Source organism: Mauremys reevesii, linkage group 20 (assembly GCF_016161935.1).
Source record: "Mauremys reevesii isolate NIE-2019 linkage group 20, ASM1616193v1, whole genome shotgun sequence".
In the NCBI taxonomy this organism is placed as follows: Eukaryota; Metazoa; Chordata; order Testudines; family Geoemydidae; genus Mauremys; species Mauremys reevesii.
Genome location: NC_052642.1, coordinates 1,981,675 through 2,007,995, shown reverse-complemented (window position 1 = coordinate 2,007,995; position 26,321 = coordinate 1,981,675). Strand labels below are relative to the sequence as shown.

General features: G+C 60.9%; 1 protein-coding gene across 4 annotated transcripts in view; it reads right to left on the bottom strand.

The window, feature by feature from the left end:
* Positions 1-1,304: 1,304 nt before the first annotated feature.
* Positions 1,305-26,321, bottom strand: part of HIP1 (huntingtin interacting protein 1) — a 145,606-nt gene continuing 120,589 nt past the window's right edge. For 3 of the 4 annotated variants that reach the window (XM_039507613.1, XM_039507614.1, XM_039507616.1), the window contains exons 12-31: positions 23,118-23,215; positions 21,758-21,830; positions 20,009-20,192; positions 19,305-19,393; positions 18,859-18,975; positions 18,464-18,565; positions 17,933-18,127; positions 17,268-17,415; positions 14,184-14,270; positions 13,365-13,472; positions 13,139-13,275; positions 12,677-12,787; positions 11,999-12,057; positions 8,961-9,054; positions 7,751-7,851; positions 7,325-7,430; positions 6,231-6,354; positions 5,909-5,970; positions 5,581-5,692; positions 1,306-4,808 (exon numbers count right to left, since the gene is read on the bottom strand). In XM_039507613.1, the coding sequence (XP_039363547.1) occupies positions 4,798-4,808; positions 5,581-5,692; positions 5,909-5,970; positions 6,231-6,354; positions 7,325-7,430; positions 7,751-7,851; positions 8,961-9,054; positions 11,999-12,057; positions 12,677-12,787; positions 13,139-13,275; positions 13,365-13,472; positions 14,184-14,270; positions 17,268-17,415; positions 17,933-18,127; positions 18,464-18,565; positions 18,859-18,975; positions 19,305-19,393; positions 20,009-20,192; positions 21,758-21,830; positions 23,118-23,215 (2,118 nt within the window). In that variant the 3' untranslated portion in view covers positions 1,306-4,797. Of the gene's footprint in view, positions 4,809-5,580; positions 5,693-5,908; positions 5,971-6,230; positions 6,355-7,324; positions 7,431-7,750; positions 7,852-8,960; positions 9,055-11,998; positions 12,058-12,676; positions 12,788-13,138; positions 13,276-13,364; positions 13,473-14,183; positions 14,271-17,267; positions 17,416-17,932; positions 18,128-18,463; positions 18,566-18,858; positions 18,976-19,304; positions 19,394-20,008; positions 20,193-21,757; positions 21,831-23,117; positions 23,216-26,321 lie in introns of all 4 variants that reach the window. The other variant, XM_039507615.1, reaches the window with a different exon arrangement.

The following is a 26,321-nucleotide window of genomic DNA, read 5'->3' as shown; positions in this document are numbered from 1 at the left end:
CAAGGGGGGTTCTGTGATTCACCTGCTGTCACACCAGTGCGCTCTCCTATAGGCCACGCTGCCTCCCTCCAGCGACCTGCAGGCCTGGCTACAGAGCCCCTTTTTCGCTGTATTTTTTTCAGCAGGGGTGAGCAGAACAGCCCATAATATCCCATGTGACACCACACAGAAAATGCGGCGCAGCCCAAACAAGCCACTTCAGTTGAACCCCAAACTGAACAGGACGCTGCAGAGCGAATGCCACTGCTGGGCTGAAAGATTTATTTAAAAATAGAGACACACAGTCACCATCTGAGACCATGAACCCTCCCTCCGTACAATCATTAAAAGCGCTGCTGGCAGCAGCTGGCTGCCCGAGCCCTGTGCGGGCCAGACGGCGCAGTGAACTGGCAGCTGCTCCGGGACCTGCTCCCAGGGACTCTCGGTCACCCGGGCTCGGGACACTTCAGAAAGACACGAGGAAAAGTCACTTCACTTGGAAACAAACGTTGGATTTCCCCAAGATTCATCCGAGATCCCTGTGAGCCCCCCCGCCCCCATCCCGCCGAGAACCCATCAGCCCCCCATCTCCTCCATCCCCCAGAACTCCATCTGCCCCCCACCTCTGTCCTGCCAAGAACCCCTCCCATCAGCCCCCATCTCCTCCATCCCCAGAACCCCTCCATCTGCCCCCACCCCTCTCCTGCTGAGCACTCCTCAGCCCCCTCCTCCTCCATCCCCAGAACCCCTCCCGTCAGCCCCCTCCATCTCCATCCCCAGAACCCCTCCATCTGCCCCCACCTCTGTCCTGCCAAGAACCCCTCCCATCAGCCCCCTCCTCCTCCATCCCCAGAACCCCTCCTGTCAGCCCTCCTCCATCAGCCCCCTCCTCCTCCATCCCCAGAACCCCTCCATCTGCCCCCACCTCTGTCCTGCCAAGAACCCCTCCCATCAGCCCCATCTCCTCCATCCCCAGAACCCCTCCATCTGCCCCCACCCCTCTCCTGCTGAGCACTCCTCAGCCCCCTCCTCCTCCATCCCCAGAACCCCTCCCGTCAGCCCCCTCCATCTCCATCCCCAGAACCCCTCCATCTGCCCCCACCTCTGTCCTGCCAAGAACCCCTCCCATCAGCCCCCTCCTCCTCCATCCCCAGAACCCCTCCCGTCAGCCCTCCTCTGTCAGCCCCCTCCTCCTCCATCCCCAGAACCCCTCCCATCAGCCCCCACCTCTCTCCTGCTGAGAACCCGTCAGCACCCCCCTCCATCCCCCAGAACCCTCCCGTCAGCCCCCCTCCTCCTCCATTGCCCAGAACCCCTCCATCAGCCCCACACCTCCCCCAACCCCTCTATCCCGGCTCTGTCCCTGTGTCACCAGCCTGGAGAGCTGAGGTAGCTGGGGTTGAGCTGCCCAGGTGGGACCCGCCCCGCCCCAGGGGAAGGGGGGGTAAGCATGCCCCCCTGCCTGCCTGCTGCAGCTCCTACTGCTTCGGAGGTAGTTGCAGGCCGAGGGTGCTCCTTGGAGCCGGGGCTGCATTTAGGCTGTCGGCCTGCGGCGGGCGTGGATCACGCTGACTTGGAGGCAGTGAAAGCACCAGGCACTAAGCCCTACGGGCAGGGCAGGGCCATAGCACCACATGGGCTCCCCCAGGAGCAAGGGTTAGTGTTTAGTGGCTCAGAGCAGAGATCCGGGGCTGGGGCCGGCGCGTGGGGGCCCACGTGGTGAACACCACAGACCCACATGCTGCCTGCCTGAAGGCCGGGGCTCCGTTCTCTCCTACACGGGCACAACAGGCGCCCAGACTGGCACGTGGTGCCACACGCCAGAGCCAGTGTGGACAGAGGCTGGGCTGTCCCGGCTTGTCCTGCTATGGCTTGGGCTGGGCCACGGCTGGCAGCTTAGCTGGAGGCGGCTGGGCCGGCCGGCTCCTGAGAGAGGGGGCCAGCGCTGCCGGGTGACTGGCGGATTGACTGGCCAGGCTGTAAGAGCGCCGCTCCCAAGTCCCCAGGCCTCCCGTGCAGATCCGGCTTAGACCTTCCCCAGGGCCCGGCTGCAGCCATTGCTGACAAGGGGTAACAGCCACTTCCCACAGGGACAGACTCAGCCCCGGGGGGAGGGGGGCAGCAATGGCTTCCGCGGAGCTGGACACAGACTAGGTCTGAGTCGGGCCCAACTATCGCCACTGCTTGAACCAGCTGGTTTTCAAATTAGACACTGGGTGGCAACCCCATCCCAGCCAGCGGCATGTGAGACCGGGCACCAACCCACAGCCCCCGGCCCTGTCAGGGGAACCGGCCACACGCACCGGGCACCGACCCACAGCCCCGGCCCTGTCAGGGGAACCGGCCACACACACCGGGCACCGACCCACAGCCCCGGCCCTGTCAGGGGAACCGGCCACACGCACCGGGCACCGACCCACAGCCCCGGCCCTGTCAGGGGAACCGGCCACACGCACCGGGCACCGACCCACAGCCCCGGCCCTGTCAGGGGAACCGGCCACACGCACCAGGCACCGACCCACAGCCCCCGGCCCTGGCAGGGGAACCGGCCCTGTGCACCAGGCACCGACCCGCAGCCCCCGGCCCTGGCAGGGGAACCGGCCACACGCACCAGGCACCGACCCACAGCCCCGGCCCCGGCAGGGGAACCGGCCCTGTGCACCAGGCACCAACCCACAGCCCCTGGCCGGGGAACCGGCCCTGTGCACCGGGCACCGACCCACAGCCCCTGGCCCTGGCAGGGGGAGGGGAACCGGGCACTGACCCGCAGCCCCTGGCCCTGGCAGGGGGAGGGGAACCGGGCACCGACCCGCAGCCCCTGGCCCTGGCAGGGGGAGGGGAACCGGCCACACACACCGGGCAGCCACGGGTCCTGTCAGGGACAGGGGGACCAGCCACGCACACACAAAGCCAAATTCGCCTCCACATCTCACTGCAGTACGATTCCCAGGGGATGAGACCGGTCGCGATTTGCATGAACTGCCCCCGTGCAGGCTGGCGGCTGGGTACAAGCAGCCCAGGACTGCCCGACGGTGGTAGCAGGGAGGGTATTGTCAGCACTGGCTGAGAGGCAGCGCCCGAAAGCCCCCTCCCCGAGCAGAGCAGGACGGTGTTGTGTTACTGCGAGGGCAGACTGCCCCTCCGTTCCCGGCGGGTGCTGCCTGAGCAGGGAGGGGGAGGATCGAAAAGATGAGGTGGCCATGTTCTGAGCAGCTGGCTGGGCTCCCAGGGAGGGATGAGCTCAGACCCCCACACTGAGCTCCCCAAGGAGTTCAGCAGGGAGCCTTTGGATTCGCTGCCTCGAAAGGGGTGAAATGACACAGGCCACCAAGCGGCTTCAGCCTCCTCTGCCCTGTCTAGAAGGGAAGGCAGGCGTTCCCAGGGGTCGCGGCTCTGCTCCCATCCCTGGCTTCCCAAGCAAACCCTCCAGCAGCTCTCCGGGCCATGGGCTGCCCCCGCGGGCTCACAGTGCCCAGACGATGCCCAGCTGTGCGCCAGCATGGAGGGCACAGAGGCAGTGAAGGGGACCGTGCTTGTTCCAAATTCTAGAGCAGCCCGCGGAGAGCACCGAGGGTCCGTCCAGCACCAGCTGCCTGCAGTCTGCACCAGCCGTGCTGCTCTGATCAGTGAGCTGGGTACCCGGGGGCCCAGTGCCCCTTCCCACTGGGTGGGGATCAGAGCCGGTGGGGCAGCTCCGCGTATTACCCGCGGGGGCGGCCCGGGGAACTCTCCCCGCTGGCAAAGGCAGAGGCTGCGATGGAGCGGCAGGAGCTCGGAAAGACGCCTCCTGCTTGCGCCAGGCCAAGCACCTCAGTCAGTGGTTTATTGCTGGCACTAACAGTGTGATCTGCTCCAGGGACCAGCTCCCTGCTCTGGGCTGGGGCTGACAGCGGACCCTCTCCCATGCCGTCAGGCCGAGTCACCGGGGGCTCAGGGGCGGGCGCTGCTCTCTGCCTGGGGGAGCGCCTCGGCAGCCCAGCCCCCACCGGGTGTCTAACACATGGCTTTAAGGGACCAGGGCTCCCCGGACTGCGTGCTGGGGCTCCGCTGGCAGCTGCCCTGGGACGGCCCCGTTCCAAGTGCAGTAAGACACTCGCGGATGAGGTGTTATTGTGGCACGCTGGCCCTCTTCCAGCAGTGAAAGGCACTCGTCGTCCACCCCCCGGGTGCAGCACGCCCCCCACGGGCTCTCGGCTGCACAGGGCCAGCTTAGAACAGCAAGTGGGAGAGGGAGCGTGGGGGTGGGGAGGGCAGTGTGCCCAGCACCAAGCCGAGCCCGCCCAGCCTCGCCAGCAGGAGAAGCGGCTTGGCTGCATTTCCATGCCCTGCCCAGCGTGACACAGGCGCCGTCTGGCGGGGGGCTGGCGAAGCACAGTGGGGGCAGAAAGCCCCAGCCCCCCCCCGCCAGATCGGAGCTGCTGCCGCCAGGGCACAGGGTGCGTCCTGGCTCGTATCGCCGAGGCAAAACCGGTTCAGAGTCTGTGCAAGAAGGAAGCCAGGCTTACAGTCAGGACCCAACGCAGCTGCACTAAACACGCGGGCAGAGTCTGTGTCCCGTGGCCATGGGGAGCGGCGCTGCCATGGCTGCGGGAGCCTTGCTCCGGGCACTTCAGGCCTCCGCACTTTCTACTTGCCCAGTCGAGGGTGGAGCGGCTGCCCGGCCGGGCGGCTGGAGGAGGGTCCTTGGGAACGCAGAGGACATGTGCTTCAAGGTGGATTTTGCACCGGTTTAGTTTGTATCTTCAGAAAGAGCTGCACCAAGCTGGGTCAGGGCCAACTGAAGGGGCATCCGTCGGTCGCTGATTCAGGTGTGGGAAGCTACTCTGCAGCTGGAGGGGGAGAGATGCCAGCAAGGGCGGACAGAGGGTCAGAGGGCCCTGGGACTGGGGAGAGAACAAATACTATCCCTGCCAGGCCCTAGGGACTCCTCCTCAGAGGAAATGCACGGTCTCCTCAGCCACCGTCCCTGACCCGCTCCCCACAGCGCCCCCTGCTGGCAGAGGCAGGACTGGAGCAGCCGGGAGTCTCCCACAGCCAGCTCCTGCCCCGCTCCCCACAGCGCCCCCCGGTGTCAGAGGCTGGAAGGGAGTAGCCGCGAGCTCCCCCACAGCCAGCTCCTGCCCCGCTCCCCACAGTTCCCCCGGGTGTCAGAGGCTGGAAGGGAGTAGCCGCGAGCTCCCCCACAGCCAGCTCCTGCCCCGCTCCCCACAGCTCCCCCTGCTGGCAGAGGCTGGAAGGGAGTAGCCAGGAGTCGCCCTAGCCCAGCTCCCACAGCACCCCAAGCGGGAGTCTGTTTTGTGGTGTAATTTCGCGGTGCTGACTAGTGGGTTAAGCAAGGGACGCAGACACTCCTGGGAGCTACTCCCAGCTCAGACTCTTTGGGTGGCCCTAGGCAAACCACAACCTCTCTGCCTCAGTTTCCTCCATGACGACTGTGGGATAACGATCCCTGACCCCTGCATCCTGGGGCGGGAGTTTTCCGGCTGCCTGGGCTCTCACATCTCATTGGCTTCGTGCTTGTATCAGATTTCTCCAGGGTAATCCTCCCAGCTGGTCTGCTTCCTGTACACTTCCCTGCCCCGCACATCCCCTGGCACTTACCGTCCTCATCCCAGCCCTCCGCCACGCCCGCTAGCTTATAATGCTTCTTGCGGAGTTCTCCCAGCTTCTGGCGCTCCTTCTGCAGCTGGTTTTCCAGCTCCAACACTCGCACCTAGTGGGGAAGGGGAACGCCTTCTCAGCAGCTGGGCCTCCTCTGTCCCACCGCACGCCTCCCCATCCCCACCCCGTCCTGGCCCCAGCCCACTCTGAGCCACCCTCAGCTCCCCGGCAGCGTGTGTGTCTGTCTGCTAAACCCGCCCTCGTTAATGCTGAACAGGCCAGAAACAATGGCGCAGACGTTAGCCAGCCTGAGAGACGATGCCCCTACCTGTGAGTCCATTTCCTGGCGTTTGATCTGAGTTAGTGTCATGCTGGAGAAGTCCATACTGTCTGCGGGGAAGACCAGACAAGTTGTACCCGTTAGGAGCTGCTCCCCAGCGCCTGGGACTCCCCCGGAGGCTGGGCTGAGAATGACGCGCAGGCCCCCCAGCGACAGATGAGCCCACCGAGATGAAGGATGGGCCCCATGGGCGAACAGAAGGAGACAGTGAAATGGGAGGGGCTCTGATCTGCACAGCGGCTGGAGATGTGACGAGCCCTTTAGGGAAGCTGGGCAGAGATTTCCCCATCCAGATGGGCCTGGCACTCACCTTTCTCCTCAATCTGAGACTTCCCTGACTTGGTGGAGGCCACCACCCCGGCAGTGGCCTGGTTGACTCCTCGCGATGCCTGCCGGAGCCTGGCCAGGTTAGCACTGTCCTTATCCGCTTTCACCTGCCGGATCAAAGAGAAGGGTCACACTCGCCTCACGCAGGGGACGGGCCAGGAGAGGAAACAACCCGTCTGCTGGGCTGGCTCCAGGGGCCGTGTGATCACAGCACTGCACACACAGTGCTCCGGGAGCTGTGCTGTGTGCCGACGGCCGCCAGGAGCCGAAAGCCACATCAGTGGCTAGCACGCAGGGCCAGACCGAGGCCTGCACTGAGCTGTGGGGGTGTGTGTGTGTGTGAGGCATAAAGAGCCTCCTCTTTGCACAGGTGCATGGCTCACCAAGAGCAAGGATTGTGTGGGGACGGGATTTGTACTGCTAACTCCCCACCCAGGGCTGGGAGTTATGCCGCTAGCCCCGCCCCTCACCCAGGGGGAGGAATCATATCGCTAGCCCCCGCCACCCCAGGGGGAGGAGTCGTACTGCTAGCCCCACCCCAGGGGTGGGAGTCATGCCACTAGCCCCGGACCCTGCCCCTGGGGGGTGGGAGGAGTCATGCTGCCAGCCCCGCCCCCTAATAATAATAATTGGAGATATACCAATCTCCTAGAACTGGAAGGGACCTTGAAAGGTCATTGAGTCCAGCCCCCTGCCTTCACTAGCAGGACCAATTTTTGCCCCAGATCCCTAAGTGGCCCCCTCAAGGATTGAACTCACAGCCCTGGGTTTAGCAGGCCAATGCTCAAACCACTGAGCTACCCCTCCCCCTGCCCCAGGGGGAGGAGTCGTGCTGCTAGCACACAATGAGTAGCCAAATTTGGGGGGGAGGAGGGGGGGTTGCTGCTCTCACTTGCTTGCTCCTGCATCCATGCTCTGAGCATGGGAGCTGACCAGGGGACAGTCCACAGGGGTACCAACTGGCCACTCCTCCCACCCCCACCACTGGAGCTGCCCTACTGCAAGCAGGCAGGCCAGCCGGCACCCCACACAAGACCAGGCTGTATACAGAGGAGAGCGGCTGGGCAAAGCTCCTACCTTGGAGGCAGCCACCAGCTGGGCAGTGCTGGCCGCGATCTCATGAGAACACACCATCAGCTCCTCGAATTTGCCTTTTCCTTGCACCACCAGGTCAGCGGCGTCACTGTGGAAGGCAGCAGATGGAGCGGCTGGGACCCCAATGTGCAAGCTCCACCAAAACACCCAGGCTCTCACCAGCCTGGGCAAGGGGATGTCACTGTGGCACTCGGCTCCCCAGAGCCGAGGCACCGGCAGGGCACAGGCCTGTCCCCAGCTCTCTGGCAGTGGTTCACTGGGCATCACATGGAGACTCTTGGGAAGGACTCAGGGGACTGGCACTGCACTTCCCAGAGACATCACACATTCACCGCCCATCTCAGACCCCCGGGTGTCTCGCTCACAGCCCCACAATGCGAAGCCGCCGCTGCCCCAACGGGCACTTACACCAGGACGGTGGCTCCCCAGCCCACGGCTTTGGACGCGGAGATCAGGCCCTCCGTCCAGCGGGAATTCCTGGCGTAGAACTCCTTGGGGGAGGCCGCGCCCTGTCGGTCAAAGCAGAAAGGCCCAAGGGTCACGCACGGGAGGCTGGGGAGCGGCAGGTGCAGCTCAGTCGCTCTGGCCCTGCCTCGTCCCTAGCCCGCGGGGATGGTGACCAGCTGGGGAGAAGCACCATGGTCGAGGAGGAGGAAGAGCCAGGAGCTCCCAGAGCAGCCAGGGTGGAGGTCTGTGGAAGAAGCTGAGCAGTAACCCGGGCAGGGTTATGTCCCAGACACACGGACCCAGGAGTGAGGACTCCACGGACAGCAGCCCTCCCGGGGCAGCGGGGAGGGGTTCACAGCCTTTGGCTCTCTGACCTGGCCTACAGTTCTGCTCCCCCTCTTGCCCTCGGCCCTCCTGGCCACCCAAGCCCTGGATCGCCTCCTCTCCGAAACCCCTACTTGCTTCTCTGGGGAGGCCTCTGCCCTGGCTCAGAGCAGCACGTCGTCTGCCAGACCCTCAGGACCCAGCCCTGAGCGCCCCACTGCCACTCACACCAGGAGACTCAGTGGAGCCGGGGAACCTTGCCCCAAACCGAAGGATGCTGCCAGCCATGGAAAGACCACGGTGTCCAAGGCCAGCGGTTCCCAGTGGCTGGCACTGGTGCCCCCAGCTGCTTCAGCTGCTACTGTAGGTGCCCATCACTCCCTTCACGATAAGTGTCTGCTGGCTCTGGGGCCATTCCATTCAATTGCATTCAACGCCCCCGTGGCTGGGGAAGCAGCTGCAGGGCAGGTCCGACCCACACAGCTCAGGGCGGGGACAGGCTCGGACGGGCGCAGCAGAGGTCTTGGCCTCACTCTTTGGGAACCGGATCCCTCCCAAACGTCGCTGGAGCCTGAAGCTGGCCATGTTGGAAAGTGCCTCTGGGCTTCGCGGCTGGTGCCCCGCACTTCCAGTAGCTGGCCCCACGCTCCCAGATCTCACACTCCCGAGCTTGAGGACACACCTCTCTCTGGCCCTCTGAATCAGTGGCCTCCAGCTACTATGGAGATCCTAATCTGCCCCAGCTGCCAGAGAAGGCTGGGAGCTGGTGTTAGCCACGGAATGACTGACACAGGGCTGCCAGGAGCAGCTCTCCCAGGGGGTGCGTGCTAGCGAGTGCCTTGCTCACCCTTCCGCTCTCCACAATCTCCCTCTGGAGGTCCTTAGAAGCCAGGACTAGCACCTGGATAGCCTGCATCAGGTCTGTGCAGGAGCCCAGAATCCTGCAAGAGAGAAAGGCAGCTCGCGAGAAGCCAGGGACCAAACAAGCTACAGAATATTTAGCTAAGTTAGATGTAATCAAGTCGGTAGAGCCTGATGAAATTCATCCTAGGGCACTGGAGGAAACAGCTGAAGCAATCGTCGAACCATCGGGATTATTTTCGAGAACTCCTGGAGGAGAGGCCCCCTGAGGAGTGGAGAAGGGCAAATATAGCATCTGGCTTTAACAAGGGGAACAAAGAGGACCTGCGGGATTATAGACCAGTCAGCCTAACTTCAATACCTAGGCAGATACTGGAACAAATTATTAAACAATCCATTTGTAAGCGCCTAGAGGATACTAGGATTATGAGGAGTAGGCAGCATGGATAAATCCTGCCAAACCAATCAAATGTCCTTTTCTGACAGGGTTACTGGCCTAATGGGGATGGGGTAAGCAGTAGATGTGATACATCTCGATTTGGGTCAGGCTTTTTACAGTCCCACCTGACATTCTCCTAAGCAAACTAGACCAGTGGTTCTCAACATACATACCCCTGGGGGTACGCAGAGGAATTCCAGATACATCAGCTCATCTAGTTATTTGCTTAGTTTTACAACAGGCCACAGAAAAAGCACTAGCAAAGTCAGTGCAAACTAGAATTTCATATGGACAAAAGATGAAAGTAAACAATTTGTCAGTACTGGTGTGGCTGTGACACTTGTATTTTTGTCTGATTCTGTAAGCAAGTAGTTTTTAAGTGAAGTGAAGCTTGGGGTACACAGGACAAAGCATCAGAGGGGTAGCCGTGTTAGTCTGGATCTGTAAAAGCAACAAAGAATCCTGTGGCACCTTATAGACTAACAGACGTTTTGTGGGAAAGCATGAGCTTTCGTGGGTGAATACCCACTTCTTCGGATGCAAGACTTGCATCCGAAGAAGTGGGTATTCACCCACGAAAGCTCATGCTGCAAAACGTCTGTTAGTCTATAAGGTGCCACAGGATTCTTTGTTGCTTTTACAGGACAAAGCAGACTCCTGAAAGGGGGACAGTAGTCTGGAAAGGTTGAGAACCAGTGACCTAGAGAAACGTGGTCTAGATGAAATTACTCTAAGGTGGGTGCACAACTGGTTGAAAGCCTGTACTCCAAGAGTAGTTAGCAATGGTTCGCTGTCAGACTGGAGGGCATATCTAGCAGGGTCCCGCAGTGGTCAGTCCTGGGTCTGGTCCTATTCAATATCTGCATTAATGACTTGGATAATGGAGAGCTTATAAAACCTGCAGAGGACACCAGGCTGGGAGGGGTTGTAAGCGCCTTGGACAACAGGCTTAGAATTCAAAACAAAATGGAGAACTGATCTGAAATGAATAAGATGAAATTCAATAGGGGCAAGTGCAAAGTACTGCACTTGGGAAGGAAAAATCAAATACACAACTGCAAAGTGGGGACTAACTGGCTAGGCTGCAGGATTGCTGGGAAGCACAAACTGAATAGGAGGTAATGTGACGGAGCTGTGAAAAAGGCGAGTATCATTCTGGGGTGTTGTATGTTAGACTGAGGAGGTAATTCTCCCTCTCTGCTCAGCACTGGGGAGGCATCGGCTGGAACACTGAGTCCAGGTCTGGGCCCCGCGCTTCAGGAAAGATGTGGACAAACTGGAGAGAGACCAGAGGACAGTAACAAAAATGCTCAAAGGTTTAGAAAACCTGACGTGTGAGGAATGGTTAGAAACTGGGCGTGTTTAGTCTGGAGACAAGGAGACTCCAGACCTGATACATTCTTCCAATACATGAAGGGCTGCTATAGAGGTCGGTGCTCAGTCATTCTCCATCCACTGAAGGAACGAAAAGAAGCAACGGGCTTAATCTGCAGCCAGGGAGACTTAGGTTCGATATTAGGAAAATCTTTCTACCTCTCCGGGTGGTTAAGCTCTGGCACAGGCTTCCCAGGGAGGCAGTGGAATCCCCAGCACTGGAGGGTGGACAAACCCCTGTCAGGGCTGGTCAGTGCAGGGGGCTGCACCAGAGACCTTCCAGTCCTACATCTCTACAACTAGGTAAGAAGCTAATTCCCAGTCACACCCTCATGGCTCCACAGACCCCCCTCCCCCAGCAGCTAGACTGGCAGGAAAGACAGCGCCCATGGGGCTCCTCTGCTGGGCACAGCTCTCCCAAGCACCGCCCACTCGGAGGGCGAGCACCCAGCAACGTCACCCTCCCTACACGACAGGCTCCTCAGTGCCCTCTGGCCTCAGCCCGCTGCAAGTGAGAAGGGCTCCGGCCGGCAGGCGCTCTGGGGAGCGCGCTCGTTCCCTTGGGGTGCAATTCCCCATTGGGTCGAGGGGGCCTAGGCCTTGTTCTGGTGTCCTGCATGGGGAGCTCCCCCACAGCCAGTGCTGCCGGCAAACACAGGGCTCTCCCTCAAACAGCGACGCGAGATCGTGGCTACATGCCTGGCCGCGTGGGCATCGGGGCTTGGATACCGTGTGCCTCGCGGCGGTACCAGCGCTGCAACCCAGGGCGGTGGGCCTGCGGGGTGGGGGGAGCACGCTCCCCCCGACAGCCTCCCCACTTTCCCTGGAACATAGCGAGGTCGTGGGAAACCCCAAGCACTTTTGTCTTTATTGCAAGCACCGCTGGCCCTTCCCCCGGCCGTTCCTCCTGTTGTATGTAGCATCTCCCTTTGCTTTCACTGCTTGACTGGGACGTTTTAATGGCCTGACTGTGGCTCAGCATGAATCAGCCCTTGCACCGCGCTTCCCAGGCAGGAGCCCTCCCAGCCACGCTGGGCGCCAGGCCAGGGCTGCAATCCCTGTTTGCAGAGGCAGGCAGGCAGACAGTCCCCTCGCAAGTCAGTGGTGGGCTCGGCATTAGAACCCAGCAGTTCCTGTGCTCACAGCACCAGCCCATGGAGCCGCTCTGACTGCAGACAGCAGGCAGGGGTAGAGCCTGGCTTTGTACTAACCTCTCATTGACCTCCAGCTTGACCCCGGTGTCCCCAGCCCGAGACTTGCTGAGCATATCCTGTTTGGAGCGACAGAGCCATGCTGTGAAACTCACGGACACCCGGTTACACAGGACAAGGCAGAGCCTCAAGCCACCCACAGCTCCCCTATCACCCCACATGGGGACCAGCTCCAGGCGGTGTGACTGAGAGCCCACGGCAAGGGCCTGCAAGCCGCATTCCCTCGCCCCACTGCTCTCCTGCAGCTCGACCTGCAAGCGCTCTCCTGAGCTGATGGCACTGGGCTGCACACCTGCCCAGAGCTCGAGGGGGGCAGGACATGGGTCTGGAGCAGCCCTCCAATGGCTCCGATTCTGCCAGTGCAGCATTAGCCTGTGGTGCCTGGGCCCACAAGGGAACATACCAGATTCCAGCCTCTGACACCACCTGGCTGGTCAGCGACCTCCAGTGGGTGCAGCTCCGAGACACGCAGGAGTCTGGGAGGCTCCTGGTGGTGCAGCTTTCGGCTGCTGTGTGGGCTGCTGACTGGCTGGAGCCTGCCCCGTGGCGTGTGTGTGGCCCTGGCTGTTGCTTTGGTGACCCTGGGGGTGCTGGTCTGAGTCACCTCGGAGCAGGGGTTGCTGGGAGTGAAGCCGCACAAGGAACAGCCCCTCCCGTCCCCCCGCCCAAGCCACTCACCTCTATCCTGGCAACGGCCGTCTCGACAGCTGCTGACGTAGCTGCCATCTCCTTGTCCACCAGGTCCCCCAGCTCCTCCTGCTCAACGTCCAGGCCTTTGGGCCGAAGCTCCTGGGAGGAGAACTCGGGAGAGTGAACGGCTGAGCAGGAAGGGGCAGCGGAGGGCTGAAAGGCAGGCCGCACACACTGACACAGCCCCCAGCCTGCCAGGGCAGCCCCCCCAAGTCAGAGGGGGACGGGGAACAGAGCAGGGCAGACGCCTGTCCCAGGAGTTCCCCTCATGGACTGTATCTCCTGCCTCTCTCAGAGACCCTCACCCCCGCCCAGAGGGATCCTCCCAAGCCCCTGCTTGCTGCCCACTCTGGAGCAGTCAGTCTCCTGTGACCCTGTCCCAGGCCGCAGCCGCTCAGTACGTGACAGGCCCCCCTGCCTCCAGCTCGTTCCAGCCCCCGGCCCTCTCACCTCTCCGAGGGCGCTGATCCGGCTCAGGCAGTTTCTGACGGCGGTGCAGTCGGCGCCCCCCAGGGAGGCCTCGTCTTTCAGGGCACCAAGGTAGCGCAGGGCCTCGCTCCCGCACTGCTTACACATCTCCGACAGCACTGAAAGCAGGCCGGGCGAGAGCCGGTGAGGAAGGCAGGAGTGCCCAGCGGGAACAGCCCCAGCCCCTTGCCCCGGCGGGGATACTTACGGTCAGCAGGCTCCATAGGGACCATGTGGGAGGTGGCGCTGCCCTGCAAGATGGTGTCGCTGATGAGATGGGCAAACAGGGCCACGCATGGCAGCAGGCTGCTTACATCTGCGGGCAAAGGAGACAGAACGGGGAGACGGCCCCTGCTAAGTCACCGGCCACCTCAGCGGTTCAACCAGCCCCATCGCTGCCCTCTCAGTCTCTCAGGCAAACAAGACTCACAGGTTTGAGAGTCAGATTCAAAGGGAGCTGAGCAGGTATGTTCCTCACTCCCTCCGGACACCAGAGGCAGGCGCAGACCCAGCCCTGAGCTCACTCGCTGCAGCTCAGAGATCCCCTTCCCAGGACGATGTCCGCAGCAGCCGTGTGTGCACACGCTGGCCAGCGTCAGGCCAGTACAGGCACGGAGGGCGTGTGCAGCCCCAGTGCATGTGGCCTCGCTGTGCCCTGGCTTCGGGAACTACAGCCCAGCCCCCCTCGACTCAGTTTCCCAGTCTGCCCTGCAGCTGAGCTAGCTGCTGCCCTGCTGTGGCCAGGGGATCCTAGGGCTGCTGTTGCTTTGCTTCTTGGGTGCTGCGGGAAGGGGGAAGGGTCAAGTGCATCGTGTGACACGCTGAGAGCAGGGCTCCAAGGGGGGCGGCTGGCCCGTGGGCTGCGGGGTCTGGGGCTTGGCACGTCTGGAAGGAGGGAGGGTGGGATCGTCTGGAGGGATCCCTGTGGAAGCCCCCACCGTTCGCTCTGCCAGCACTCCTCAGCCCCGAGCAGCCCTGGGCGACGGTGGGCAGAGGAAGGTGCACTGTGAGCCCGCAGCTCTCTCACCTGAGCGGTTGGAAAGGTATTTGCCATGCGCGCCCTGGAGCCGCTCTATGCAGTCGGAGGCAGCCAACGTTCTGCACAGGAGATAATCTGCACACACAAGAGAGACCCAAAGGAACTCAGCGGCCTGCGCAGAGTCTGGGGCTGCACACAGCCTCATCCCCTGCCCATCCGTGTGCTGCCAACACGGCCCCAGGGAGCCTGCCCCGGAGTTACAAGCAGCCCCCAGACTGAGCAGTGGAGCGTGCTGCCCAGAGGGGCTGGGCTCTGCGATCCCCAGTTACACAATGAAACCCCCTGAAAACCAGAGGAGAGGGAGGCAGCGCCGCACGGCCAGTCGGCTCCAGCTGGCTGCATTGTGCTCCTGCCCCCGCCGGAGCAGAGCACAGCACAGCACTCGGCGTGGGCGCTCCAGAGCGAGGGCAAAGGGAAAGGCCCTGCAGGGAGTCTGCCCACCTCTGGGAATACCGGACTGCAGCGCACTGGGGCCCTTTCCAAAGCCAAACGTTTGCTCTCCAGAAGAGTTACTGCGAGCCCTGAGGAGCTGTCGCCTCTGACAGGGCTCCCCAGTGCGGTGCGGGGGGGGACTCCATCACGGGAAGGGCGGTCACCCCAACCTTCCCTGCAGGCTGGGGCAGAATATGAACAAAGGGCTCCTGGGAGCCCCCAACCCACCCCTGCTCCTGGCCTCCCGATTTCTGCCCTCAGCCAAATCCCCACACTAGGGCTGGAGCCCCCTCCCCCTCCTTTTACTCCTGAGCACATTCTGCACCAACACATTACAAATTCCGCACCCAGTATTTTAAAATTCTGCAAGTTTTATTTGTCAATAAATAAATGTGGAGGCTCCAGCAGGGCAGTGGGGAGCACAGGCCACTGGCTGCCTGAAGATGGGAGATCACCCTACAGCCTCCCCACCCCTGGGACACAGACTCAGCGGTGAGGCTGCACCCAACCCTGACACAGCACAAGCCCTGGGCCTGCCCCAGAAACACCTTGGGGTCCTGCCCCGCTGCGCCAGGTGTACCAGGTGTGAGGCAGGCAGCCTCAACCAGGCAGGACCAAGTGTGGAGAGGCTCAGTGTGGTGGGATCCACGTGTGGGGTGAGAAAATTCTATGTGGGACAATCTGGGTGCAGGCAGCTCAATGGGGGGTCTAGGTTTGGGGGGATCTGGATGCACAGAGGCTTGTTGGTGGGGTTCCAGGCACAGGGGCAATGGGTCTCTGCAGAGGCTTCCAGGTGAAGGTGGTTGGGGATCAGCAGAGGGTCTAGGTATGAGGGTCTCTGCAGGGGGATCTGGGTGCTGGGGGTCTGGGTGCAGCTAGCTGGGGGTCAGTGGTGTGGGGGTCTGGATGTGGGGGGCTCCCAGTGGTGCAGAGGGGTGGGGCTCATCAGGGTGAGGGTTTGAGTACTGGGAGCTCAATGGGGGGTGGTCTGGGTGCAGGGGGGCTCCAGATGCAGGGGTTGAGGTTCAGTGGGGTGGGGTTCGGGTATGGAGGGCTAGGGAGGTTCTGGGTGTACGGGGTGAGGCTTGACGGGGGTGTCTGGTGTGACAGACCCAGGCCAGTGGGGTACAGGAGTCTGGCAGAGGGCAAATATACTGGTCACTGGATGAGCAGTTTTCTGTTCCCTGAGTGACCAGAGCAGGGGCTGCACTAGAGTAATCAGGAACCTGCTAGAACCAATTAAGGCCAACAGGCTGATTAGATCCCCTGCAGCCAATCAAGGCAGGCTAATCAGGGCACCTGGGTTTAAGAAGGAGCTCACTCCAGTCAGGCAGGGGGGAGCCAGAGGAGAGGAAGTGCGTGTGAGGAGCTAGGAGCAAGAGGCACCAGGAGCGGAGAGTGACAGGCTGTGCTGCTGGAGGACTGAGGAGTACAAGCGTCATCAGACACCAGGAGGAAGGTCCTGTGGTGAGGATAAAGAAGGTGTTTGGAGGCGGCCATGGGGAAGCAGCTCAGGGAGTTGTAGCTGTCAGGCGGCTGTTCCAGGAGGCACTATAGACAGCTGCAGTCCACAGGGCCGTGGGCTGGAACCCGGAGTAGAGGACGGGCCTGGGTTCCCCCCAAACCTCCCAACTCCTGATCAGACACAGGAGGAGTTGACCCAGACTGTGGGGAAGATCACTGAGGTGAGCAAATCTGCCAAATAAGCACAGGACCCACCAAGGTAGGGGAGGTTCAGATGCATAGGGGAGCAGCTCCCCATACAGTGACCCCTCCCCCTGCAGCTGAGGAGCGATGTGGGCAGCAAATGGGAAGATGCTGAGCTTCCTGGAGCTGGGAGAGGTTTCTGGGGATGGGTCTGACACAGCCCCAGCCACTCCTTGCAGGGGAAGAGGAAGTCTCGTCCTGTCCTGCTTCCAGCCCAGCTGAGACTAGCAGCTGATCTCAGCTCAGTGTAGGAGCCACTGGCTGGGGTGTCCCCAGCCCTGTGGTGATTTACCTCTTGGCCAGCTGCTCCCGGTGCCTGAAACAATGTACCTGTATAGCTAGGGAGTGGGGCATGACTGCTCTTGCAGCTTCCCTTTGCTTCCCTGTCAAAGTCATTTTTCTGCGGGGAAGCAAAGAAATCTGCAGGGAACATGAATTCTGCACACACGCCGAGGTGCAGAATTACCCCAGGAGTAGCCTTTGCACTCATCTGTGCTGAAGATTTTAGGGAGGGACAGCAAATAATTCCTTGGGAAACCCCAAGGAGTGCGCACACACTCTAGTGCAACTCCAGAGCTATGGAACACTTGGTGAGATACCCCTGAAATACTTGCCACTGGCCAAGCACCGCCTGGGTGAGGGTGAGTGGGGTTATGACCCTGGAAGCTGCAGTCAGTGGCACTAGCTCTGGGCCAGCTCAGCTGCCTGGGAGCAGTCCCGAGGCTTTCTCCTCAGCAGCCCCTAGGGGAGGCAAGTGGCTAGCCAAACGCTGTGACTGAATTCCAGGCCGGTGCTCCCTGAGTGGCACCCAACCCTCATTTATAAGAGCTTTCACGCCGTGTGTGAGAGCAGCTGGAGATCAGGGCAGCTGGATACACCCAGCGCAGAGGGAGAAGCCAGCCCAACCCTGATGGCAGGGCAGCTAGGCCATACCTGCAGAGCTCGTGCAGCTGATGTGGGCGGGGTCATCAAGTCGGTTCAGGGAGTCCTGCACCATCTGCTCTGCCTCCTGCACCGTGCACTGCAGCAAGGCAAACTGCTCGTCCAGGAGCCGCTGCTGGAGGGCCTGCTCACGGCTCTCCTGAGGGACAGACAGAGGAGAGAGAGCTCAGGGCCTTCCCAAGCCCCAGCCAGGCCACCCTGGCACCCAGGAGGCTCTGGGCAAGAACGGCAAGGCCACTGACACGCCAGAGCCATGTAATCGAAAGAGCAAGGGCCATCCCTGGCTGCTCTGGCCCCAGTTCCTTCCAAGTTCCAGCAGGAGGAAAGGGGGCAGAGGGGGACCAAAACGCCACACCCATGGGGTGTTCCCCATATCTTTGCATTTAAGGAAGAACAGTTTTGGGGCTATCAGTTCCTAGAGCGCAATGCTCCATCTTAACCCGAGCAACCAAGCAAGGAGGAGTCCAACCGCACGGCATGCTGGGACATGCAGCCTCTGCAGATCGCAGCTCCAGGGCATGAGCTTTACCGCTTTTCACACAAGAGCTGCCCTTGGACTCCTGTCACTGCGCTGGGTGAAGTCAGGGGGCCCTGGGTGCTCGGGATGTTGCTGTCCACCTCGGGCACCCCCAGACTGGCAGACAGGAGTACTGTACCTTCTCTCCCAGCCGGGTCTGCAGCGTCTCCAGCGATTTACTGCTGCTCTCCTTCTCGCTGTCTAGAGCGTCCTTCAGCTGCTGCAGCTCGGCCTGCAATGCCGCCACCTCCTGGCTGCGCTGGGTCACTGCCACCACCAGGGTGTCCCTCTCCTGCTCCAGGCCTGCTGTCCTGGTGCTACGCTCTGCTTCCGACTGCAGGGCAAAGGGAACAGAGGGAGGAACGAGGAGAGAAAAAATGAGGGTGGACCAAGTGCCCTCATTCTGGGATCCCTCCTCCCCTACTATATTCCAAAATTAAACCACCTCAGAGCCCGGTGTGCTGGGTCAGCGAGTTTCTGCCGCCCACGATGCTGGCACTGCTCCCAGCGCAGTGTGACAGCCCGTCCCTCTGGCAGGGAGAGCACAGCCAGACTTGCCAGTAGATACCCACTCACGCTGCTGCTCCACCAGCAGCACGCTTCCAGCCAGGGCGTGGGGCCGGACCGAGTCTCAGAGGAGGAGATCTCACTGCGGGAAGCACGCGCTCACCTGCAAACTGGATTGCAGGGTGCTTTGTAGGGCCTGCAGCTCCTGCTTGCTGGCTGTGAGCTCTCTCTTCAAGGTTTCCAAGACATCTGTCTGTTCCTGAGTCTGCAGACAGAGCAGAAGTAACCCTTGAGTGTGCGCATCACAGGGTGGCACTCCCTGCCCCTGGGCTGTTTGTTACCCACTGCAGACCTTAGCTGAGAGCTCAGGATCTGATCACATCACCAATCTGCAGCCTTCTCCCCTCACTCCTCGCTTGTACCGTCCCGCGGGCACAACGCTGTAGACCTGTCTACTGTACGGACTCCCTCACGCTGGGCTCTAACCCACCCAGCACCCCCAGCTGACACCCCCACGCTCCAGGCCTTCCCTGCTCCGCTCTGCACACTCGGACTCACCTTCCTCTGGGCCTGCTCACTCACGCGCTGGAAGGAGTCCTCTAACTCTTTCTTCTCCCGCTCCACATCGCCTTGGGCCTGTCTGGCTACCGTTACCTGCTTGGTGACCTCTGCGTTCTGGGGAACATTGGCAAGAACTCGTCAGCTGCGTCAGCCCCTGCTCGTCACCCACCCAGCCACTGGACAGGGCTGATGCCTCACCTCTACCCCATCCTGCTCTTAGAGCACAAGCCTGTTCCCTGGTGTGATGCAGGGGGAGGGGATTCCCCACGGGGGATCTTTGCCCACTAGCCTCCAGAATAACAGCAGAGCTGGCTCTCCACAGGGCATGATGGCCCATGGGCCTACAGTGGCAGATCCCTGCTACTCCTGGGCAGGGGAACTGACCCAAAGCCGGCAGGAGGCTTGGCAGGGGTGGAATGAAGGAGAGAGGAGCTGGGCCCTACCTTGCGCAGCAGGTCAGCATGGTTCTGCACCAGCTCGCTGTACTTCTCCTTCAGCTTGGTGTACCGCTGCTCGTTAGCCTGCGCCTTCCCTGCAACACAGACACACACGGGGTGAGCAGCCTGGGGACACGCGTGGCAAGGACGTCTCCCAAGGAAAATCCCATCTCTCTGGGACAAATGAGTCACCCCATTCCTACAGCCATTCCAGCTGTGAAACATGGGTCTCCACAGAGCCCCCTGCTGAGGAGCCCGGGACTGGACGGCCTGGAGCTCCGCCCACAGCCAGCCTGCCCCCTAGAGCACCCCCTGCTGAGGGAGCCCGGGACTGGATGGCCTGGAGCTCCGCCCCACAGCCAGCCTGCCCCCTATAAAACCCCCTGCTGAGGGAGCCTGGGACTGGATGGCCTGGAGCTCCGCCCCACAGCCAGCCTGCCCCCTATAAAACCCCCTGCTGAGGGAGCCTGGGACTGGATGGCCTGGAGCTCCGCCCCACAGCCAGCCTGCCCCCCTACAGCACCCCCTGCTGAGGGAGCCTGGGACTGGATGGCCTGGAGCTCCGCCCCACAGCCAGCCTGTCCCACTCCCCGTTGATAGAGGCTGAGGCTGGAGTAGCTGCAAGCTCCCCCTACAGCCAACCCTGCAGAAGAGGCTGGGCTGGGGACTCCGGGGGCAGCCCCCGAAGCAGAGCAGAGGTCTCTCCTCACTCTCAATCTCTGTCAGGCTCCTCTGTGCTTTCTCAGTATCCTCCCACTGCTTCTTCAGCTCCTCCAGCTCGGTGCGCAGGAAATCGCTCTCGTCCAGGGCCTGCTGCTTGAGGTGCTGCTGCTCCGCTAGCTCTGCCTCCAGCTCGCTGATCCGTCCCCTCAGCTGCACCCCTAGGCGATGGCTCTGCAGGTTACCAAGGGGGAGAGGTGGGCCAGGGTGGGTCAAACACCCTCCTAGCCCCAGCTGCCCTTTGCAGGGGCAGTCTGAAACACAGCTCTTACACCGCTGTAGCCAATTAGACCTGGGCCAGCCAATCAAAGTGCCCAAGACCCATAATGCCTAAGAAACCCATTAACAAAAGCACTAGCCACTCAGCACGCAGGGATTCTGTGGTGAGTTATAAAACAACAGCACTCGTGTAATAAGTGAAGGGGGGAGCTCCCTTATGGACACCCACCCAGCCAGCCAGTTAGCTGCAAAATCCCTCTTGGTGTCTATTCTCTGCTTGCTTTACCTGGAAAGGGTTAACAAGCCACCAGGTAAAAGACAAGGAGTGGGCACCTCACCAAAAGAGCCAATGGGAAGGTAGAACTTTTAAAACTGGGAAAGAAACTTTCCCCTTGTCTGTTGTTCTCTGGGCTGCAGGGATGGAGCAGCAATGCTGTGTAAGGTTTGAACCAGGGATGAAAATTCATCTTCCATACCTAGGAGAAATTATCTGAAGAGGGAGTGTTTAGTTAGAATGTTTAGTGATCGGGTTTAGTTCTTATTTTGGCTTGTGGATCTCCTTTGTGCTAACCCCAGATGCTTTTGTTTGCTTGTAACCTTTAAGCTGAACCCCCAAGAAAGCTCTTTTGGGTGCTTAATTTTTGGAATTGCTCTTCTAAAATCTAGCAAAAGCCCAAGTTCCAGATGTATTTTCTTCCTTTTTGTTTTTAATAAAATTTACTTTTTTTTAAGAACAGGATTTGGATTTTTGGTGTCCTAAGAGGTTTGTGCATGTTGTTTGATTAGCTGGTAGCCACAGGTAATTTCCTTTGTTTTCTTTCTCAGCTCTTCCCCAGTGTGTGTGTGTGGGGGGGGAAGGGGGGGCTTGAGGGTACCCCACAGGGAAGAATTCCCAAGTGTTCCTTCCTGGGTTCAAAGGGGTTTTTTTGCATTTGGGTGGTGGCACCTCTTACCAAGCCAAGGTCAGAGAAAAGCTGTAATCTTGGGAGTTTAATACAAGCCTGGAGGGGCCAGTATTAATTTTTAAAATCCTTGCAGGCCCCCAGCAAGGAGAACAACACCAGTTGTGGGCCCCCACCTTCTGCACTCGAAGTGCCACAGTGGGGATTCATCCTTGACAACTCAGCATAAGCCAGTGCCTGACTGGCAGTTGTCTAAGCAGCTATCACTTGACAGCACTGGTATCCCTGGGTCAATGAGGAAACCTAGCTCCTCCCTAAGGTGGGAGAGCAGAAATACCATCCCTGGCGCAGGCCCTGGGCACAGAGTAACAGCCTCAGCGTCTTGGAAAGGTGGCATCTCTGGAGCTCAGTGCTCCCTAGAGCCAGGCTGGGCCCCTGGTTCAGTGTGACCCAGCATATGCCCTGCGTGTTTCCCATCCAACGTACGGGCTAACAGCTCTGAGCCTGCCCTGAGACGCAGCGACCACACCACTGAGGTCCCAGATCTGCACGTCACGGGCCGCAGAGGGCACAGCCTGCATACTGTGTTACCGTGAATAATACGCGCTACACGCTCACCTCTGCCTTGAAGTTCTCCAGCTCCTCCTTCAGCGCACTGATCTCCTGGTACAGCTGCTCGATCAACCGGTCCCTGGCAAGGAGAACGGCACCAGTTGCTTCCTCCGTGCTGTGTCCGTTAGCCCATGCCCCTGCCACCCCGCGCAGAGGAGGTTTGGAGATCAGATGGGAATTACACCAAAGATATTACGAGGCCAATACATGAACCCAGGGGTGCCCTCCCCTGGGATCCTGCGTGCAGCAGCAGAAGAGGGGGTTCAGGGACAAGCAATGGTCAGGAGCCTGGAACTCTCATAGCGAGCGAGAGGGGAAGGACGGGATTGTTTGCCTTAGAAAGAGACAGTTCAGAGAGGACAGGATGGGGGGATACAAAGTAATGAATGGTCTAGAACACTGGTTTTCAACCTAACACATTCCGAATGGAGGTGCCGACCCCTTTGGAAATCTCAGACAGTCTGTGGACCCTCGGGGGTCCGCGGAGCACAGGTTGAAAACCACTGGTCTAGAGGAGGGAGACTGGGATCTTTTATTCCCTGGGTCTCATAACACAAGAGCCCAGGGGCATTCAATGGAGCTGAAAGGTGGCCAATTCAGAACTGTCCAAAGGAAGTATATTGTCCTCCAATGCACTGTTAGCCTGTGGAACTCACCGCCATAAGATGGAACTGAAGGCAAGAGCTAAACAGGGTTGGACCGTTACGTGAATACAGAGAAGAGCTGTAAACACGAACAAGAGCTCTGGAAAGGATCTCAGCCCTCCTGCTTCAGGGCATGGGCAGATCTAACTACCGGGGTTAGGAGAGAATCTCCCCTAGGGGCAGCTTATCCCATCACTGCCCCCTGCAGGGTTTTAGCCTTTGCAGCAGCTGGAGCTGTGCCTTGTCAGAGACAGGATACTGGGCTGGATGGACCCCAGGGCTGTTCCTAAATGACCCACCGAGGTCCCGCCCCTGCTGACTGGCAGCTCGCAGGGGCAAGTGTCTGGGGCTGGAGGAGCCTTTCCTTGCCGGTAACACCACAAGGAGCTGCCCGAGGCTACGCTGCGCTAAGTGCAGGGGCCATTGCCAGCTGCTGATTATGTGCTTCAGCTCCTTGCCCAGGTTCCAGCCTACGGCCAGGCATCCAGCTCCTATCACAGAGCCAGCCCAGTCAGAGCGCTCAGCCTGCCGCTCAGCGCCCTTCACAGATGAACCCCAGAGCGGGAGAGCCCTCACCAGTCAACCCCGGGGTGCCCTTTCCAAGGGAGGCCCAGGCCTTCCCCACAGAACTGGCCTGCACCCTGCCTCCGCATTCACAGCTCCTTCCCCTGACACTGAACACGCCCCACCAGCAGCTATGGGGCCCCTGAGCCAGCACTCACTTGTCATCCTTGTTCATCCCATTCTGACCGCTGAAGTTGAAAGGATCGTTACTGAACGAACTGCCAAAGATGTCATCAAATTTATTGTCAAACAAGCTCTGGAGGGGGAAACAAATACAGATCCCTGGAGTCAAAAGCTTATCCCAGTCGGCCATCGCCCGCTGCTCAGTTCGCAGCGCCGGCGTACTACAGGTGAGTACAGGCCGGCTGCTCTGGCCTTGGAGAACCAATCCATTCCCTCACCCAGGGCCGGACGCCTTTTAAGTTCTTTTTTCTTCTTGGCGCAGCAGAGTAACCGCGGGCCGCCCGTCGGATTCCAGGCTCTTACTGCTGGCCTTTAAGGGAGGGGAGGGACCGCTCTGGATCTATTGATGGTGGAACTGCTCGAGCCTAGGCCGCCAGTGGGTTAGACTTACCTTCTTAGGTCGTGGAGGAGGAGTGAGGCGTTGAGGTGACCGCTCTGCAAGGTGAAGCGTGCTCTAGGAGTGAGACTGCTGGAGTGTAAACAGGTAGCAGAAGGCCAGAGGTGAGTGGCGGGCGTCGCATGCGTCTCGGTGAGCTGGCGGTGGATTGGAGCGACGGATTTGATGGGCTAGGTCGCTGATGCGTTGATGAGGCTGTGAGTCGCGGAGGCAGAGCGCGAGCGCCCGCGGAACGGGGCTCCGCGGATGGGGCCAGGGAGGATGTCGGTTAGGGCGGATCATGACATGCGGAGGAGGAGGAGGCTGACGCTGAAAGCCGAGACCGGCGCTTGTGATCGGCTGCCAGCGTCGATGGAAGGCTGGGTTGGGAGCGGAAGGCCAATGGCCGAGGGCGGCACGGAAGGGCGAGGAAGAGCTGCGGAACGCCGTGCTGAGCGGTATAGGAGAGGGGAAAGGCTCGCGGTCAGGGCCGGTACCGGGAGGGATGACTTGCCGGGCGTGGAAGGGAAGGAGGACCTTAAGGGCGAGGAAGAGGAGAGGGAGAGAGAGCGCCGGGCGATAGGAGGTAGGAGAAGGCCGGCGAGGGTCTAGGTAGGACGGAGTCAGGGTGTAGGCGAGGGAGGGCGGGAGGTCGGCGTTAGGAGAGCACTGGAGCGGAGAAGCGGAGGAGGGCCTCAATGCTGGCGGCGTGAGACCCCGGTCCGAAAGGCCGGACCGGGGCGGGCGACAGCGATGAGGCTCAAGTCAAAGAGCCAGACTTGCTGCCAGGAAGGACGGGACCACAGGTAGAAGGGGGATGGTCCGCCAGAGACACTGGCTTGAGGTCTCGCTGTACACAAGCCTCTGGTCTCCTCTGCCGAACCAATTCTTACCTTGGGGAGGGGGTACCCAGGAGCCAACAGTGTTCACCCCCAGGTGCACTGCGGGTGCTTCCCCTGTTACCAAGGTACCAGGAGGATGGCGGCTGTGGGGGATGAGAGAGGAGGAACCAGGGTGTAACATGGAGGAACCAGTCCTGGGTGAAGGAGTCTGGCAACCGGTGGAAGATGATGAGATTGCAGATTGAGTGGAGAGAGGGCGCCGAGTCATGGGAGGGAGGAGCAGACCACGGGAGGGTGAGTGCTCAGATGGCTCCGGCTTCTGGAGCACTGTACCAATGCTGCACCAGGGTTTGGGGAGCAGAGGAGGAGGGTGCGGAAGGAGGAGGAGAGAGCGACAGAGGATGAGCGAGTGCCGGAAGGAGGCGCACGCCAGGAGGTGAGCCTGGAGGGGCCTGAGGCTGAGAAGACAGTCGGCGACGACCGACCCTCCTTGGAAACGACTGGGAGGAGGCGCCTGAGGCGCCGGAGAGGCGGAGAGAGACGACCGAGAGAGGCCCACGGGCCTGGGAGAAACACACGCACGTCGATCGAGCGGACGACCTGCCGACCCAGAGAGAGAGAGAGGAAGTCCGTCGGGAGCAGAAAGGACCTGCGGACGAGCAGAGCAGGGCTCAGGTGAATGAGAGAGGAGACGGATCGCCCTGGCCGCTTGTCCCGTGTTTGTCCTTGCCTTGTCTACAGGCTAGTGCTATGCAAACGGGTGCCCGGAGCCAGTGGACATTGATGTGCCAGGCGGATCGCGCAGGCAGCAGAGGCCCAGAGCGACGGCCGGACCCAGGTGGAGAGCGAGTGAGAGCGCGCAGCTGACCGAGGCGGCGCGCCTCTGGCGCCAGGTGGAGCCCCAACCGGGACCCAGAGGTGACGAGGGGCCCAGCGCCAGCGCGGTGCACGGACGGTGTCGGCGGACGGAGCGCGAGGGTGGCAGACGCTCGTGAGTCGCACACCGGTCGAGAGACCAGTCAGCGCGGGCGGTCGGACGAGTGACCACGTGGTCGCGAGCGGGTCGGTGCGGTCGTACGTGACCCAGCCGATGAGGACGGGAGGCGACGGGGTGACCGCTGAGCGCGTGCAGCGGCCAGCGGCCGACATGATGGCCGAGTCTGATGAGGAGGCCCGCCGCGCCTGTCAGCCGCCGAGGAGGCGGGCAGGGAGCGAGGCGCTGAGAGGATGGTGTCAGGCCGAGCAGGCGCCCACGGAGCAGGCGAGACGGAGGCATGACTTTCACCCGCCAAGGCCGACCAGAGGCAGACGCCCGGAAGTCGCGCCAGCGCCGATCGCTCCCGAAGTCTGGTGTTGAAGGTCGCTGGGATAGGGCCAGTCGGTGCCTGCGGCCCCCTGCTCTGCCCAGCGCAGCACGTCAGCCCTACACCATGCAAACCCCCTCGGTGCCGCTGCAGTGGCAAGGCACTGAGGGCAACCACGGCCCACACGAGCGGGTGCCGAAACAGTGAAGAGCTGGTAAGAGAAGGGGTGAGGGCGAGTCGAAGGAAGCGCGAAACCGAAGGAAGCGTCTGTGAGGGTTCCAATCTCATGGAGAGAAGCGCGAGCCAACCTCTCTTTCGCCTAACCAATCTTGAATGAGCAGGTATTTGTTCAGACCATGGCTGTCCCGAAGGGGACGAACCCTCCTTGGAAGCCTTGGTTCTATTTGTTACCTGCAGGGAAAACCCGGGAATAGAGTCCGACCCTGGCTTCGCCTGACACCTGGCACGCTCAGGAGGGTCTGCAGTGGATAGGCACTGAAGGATGGCACTGACAGTCTGAGAGGGAGGGTGGGGGGATGGGGGGAGAAGATCCCAGGGAGGGCTTGAGAGGATGGCCTGGCGAGAGTGAGAAGGGGACAGTCTGGATGTTATACAGACCACGAGACGAACGGACAGGGCGTTGGAAAACCGAGAGAA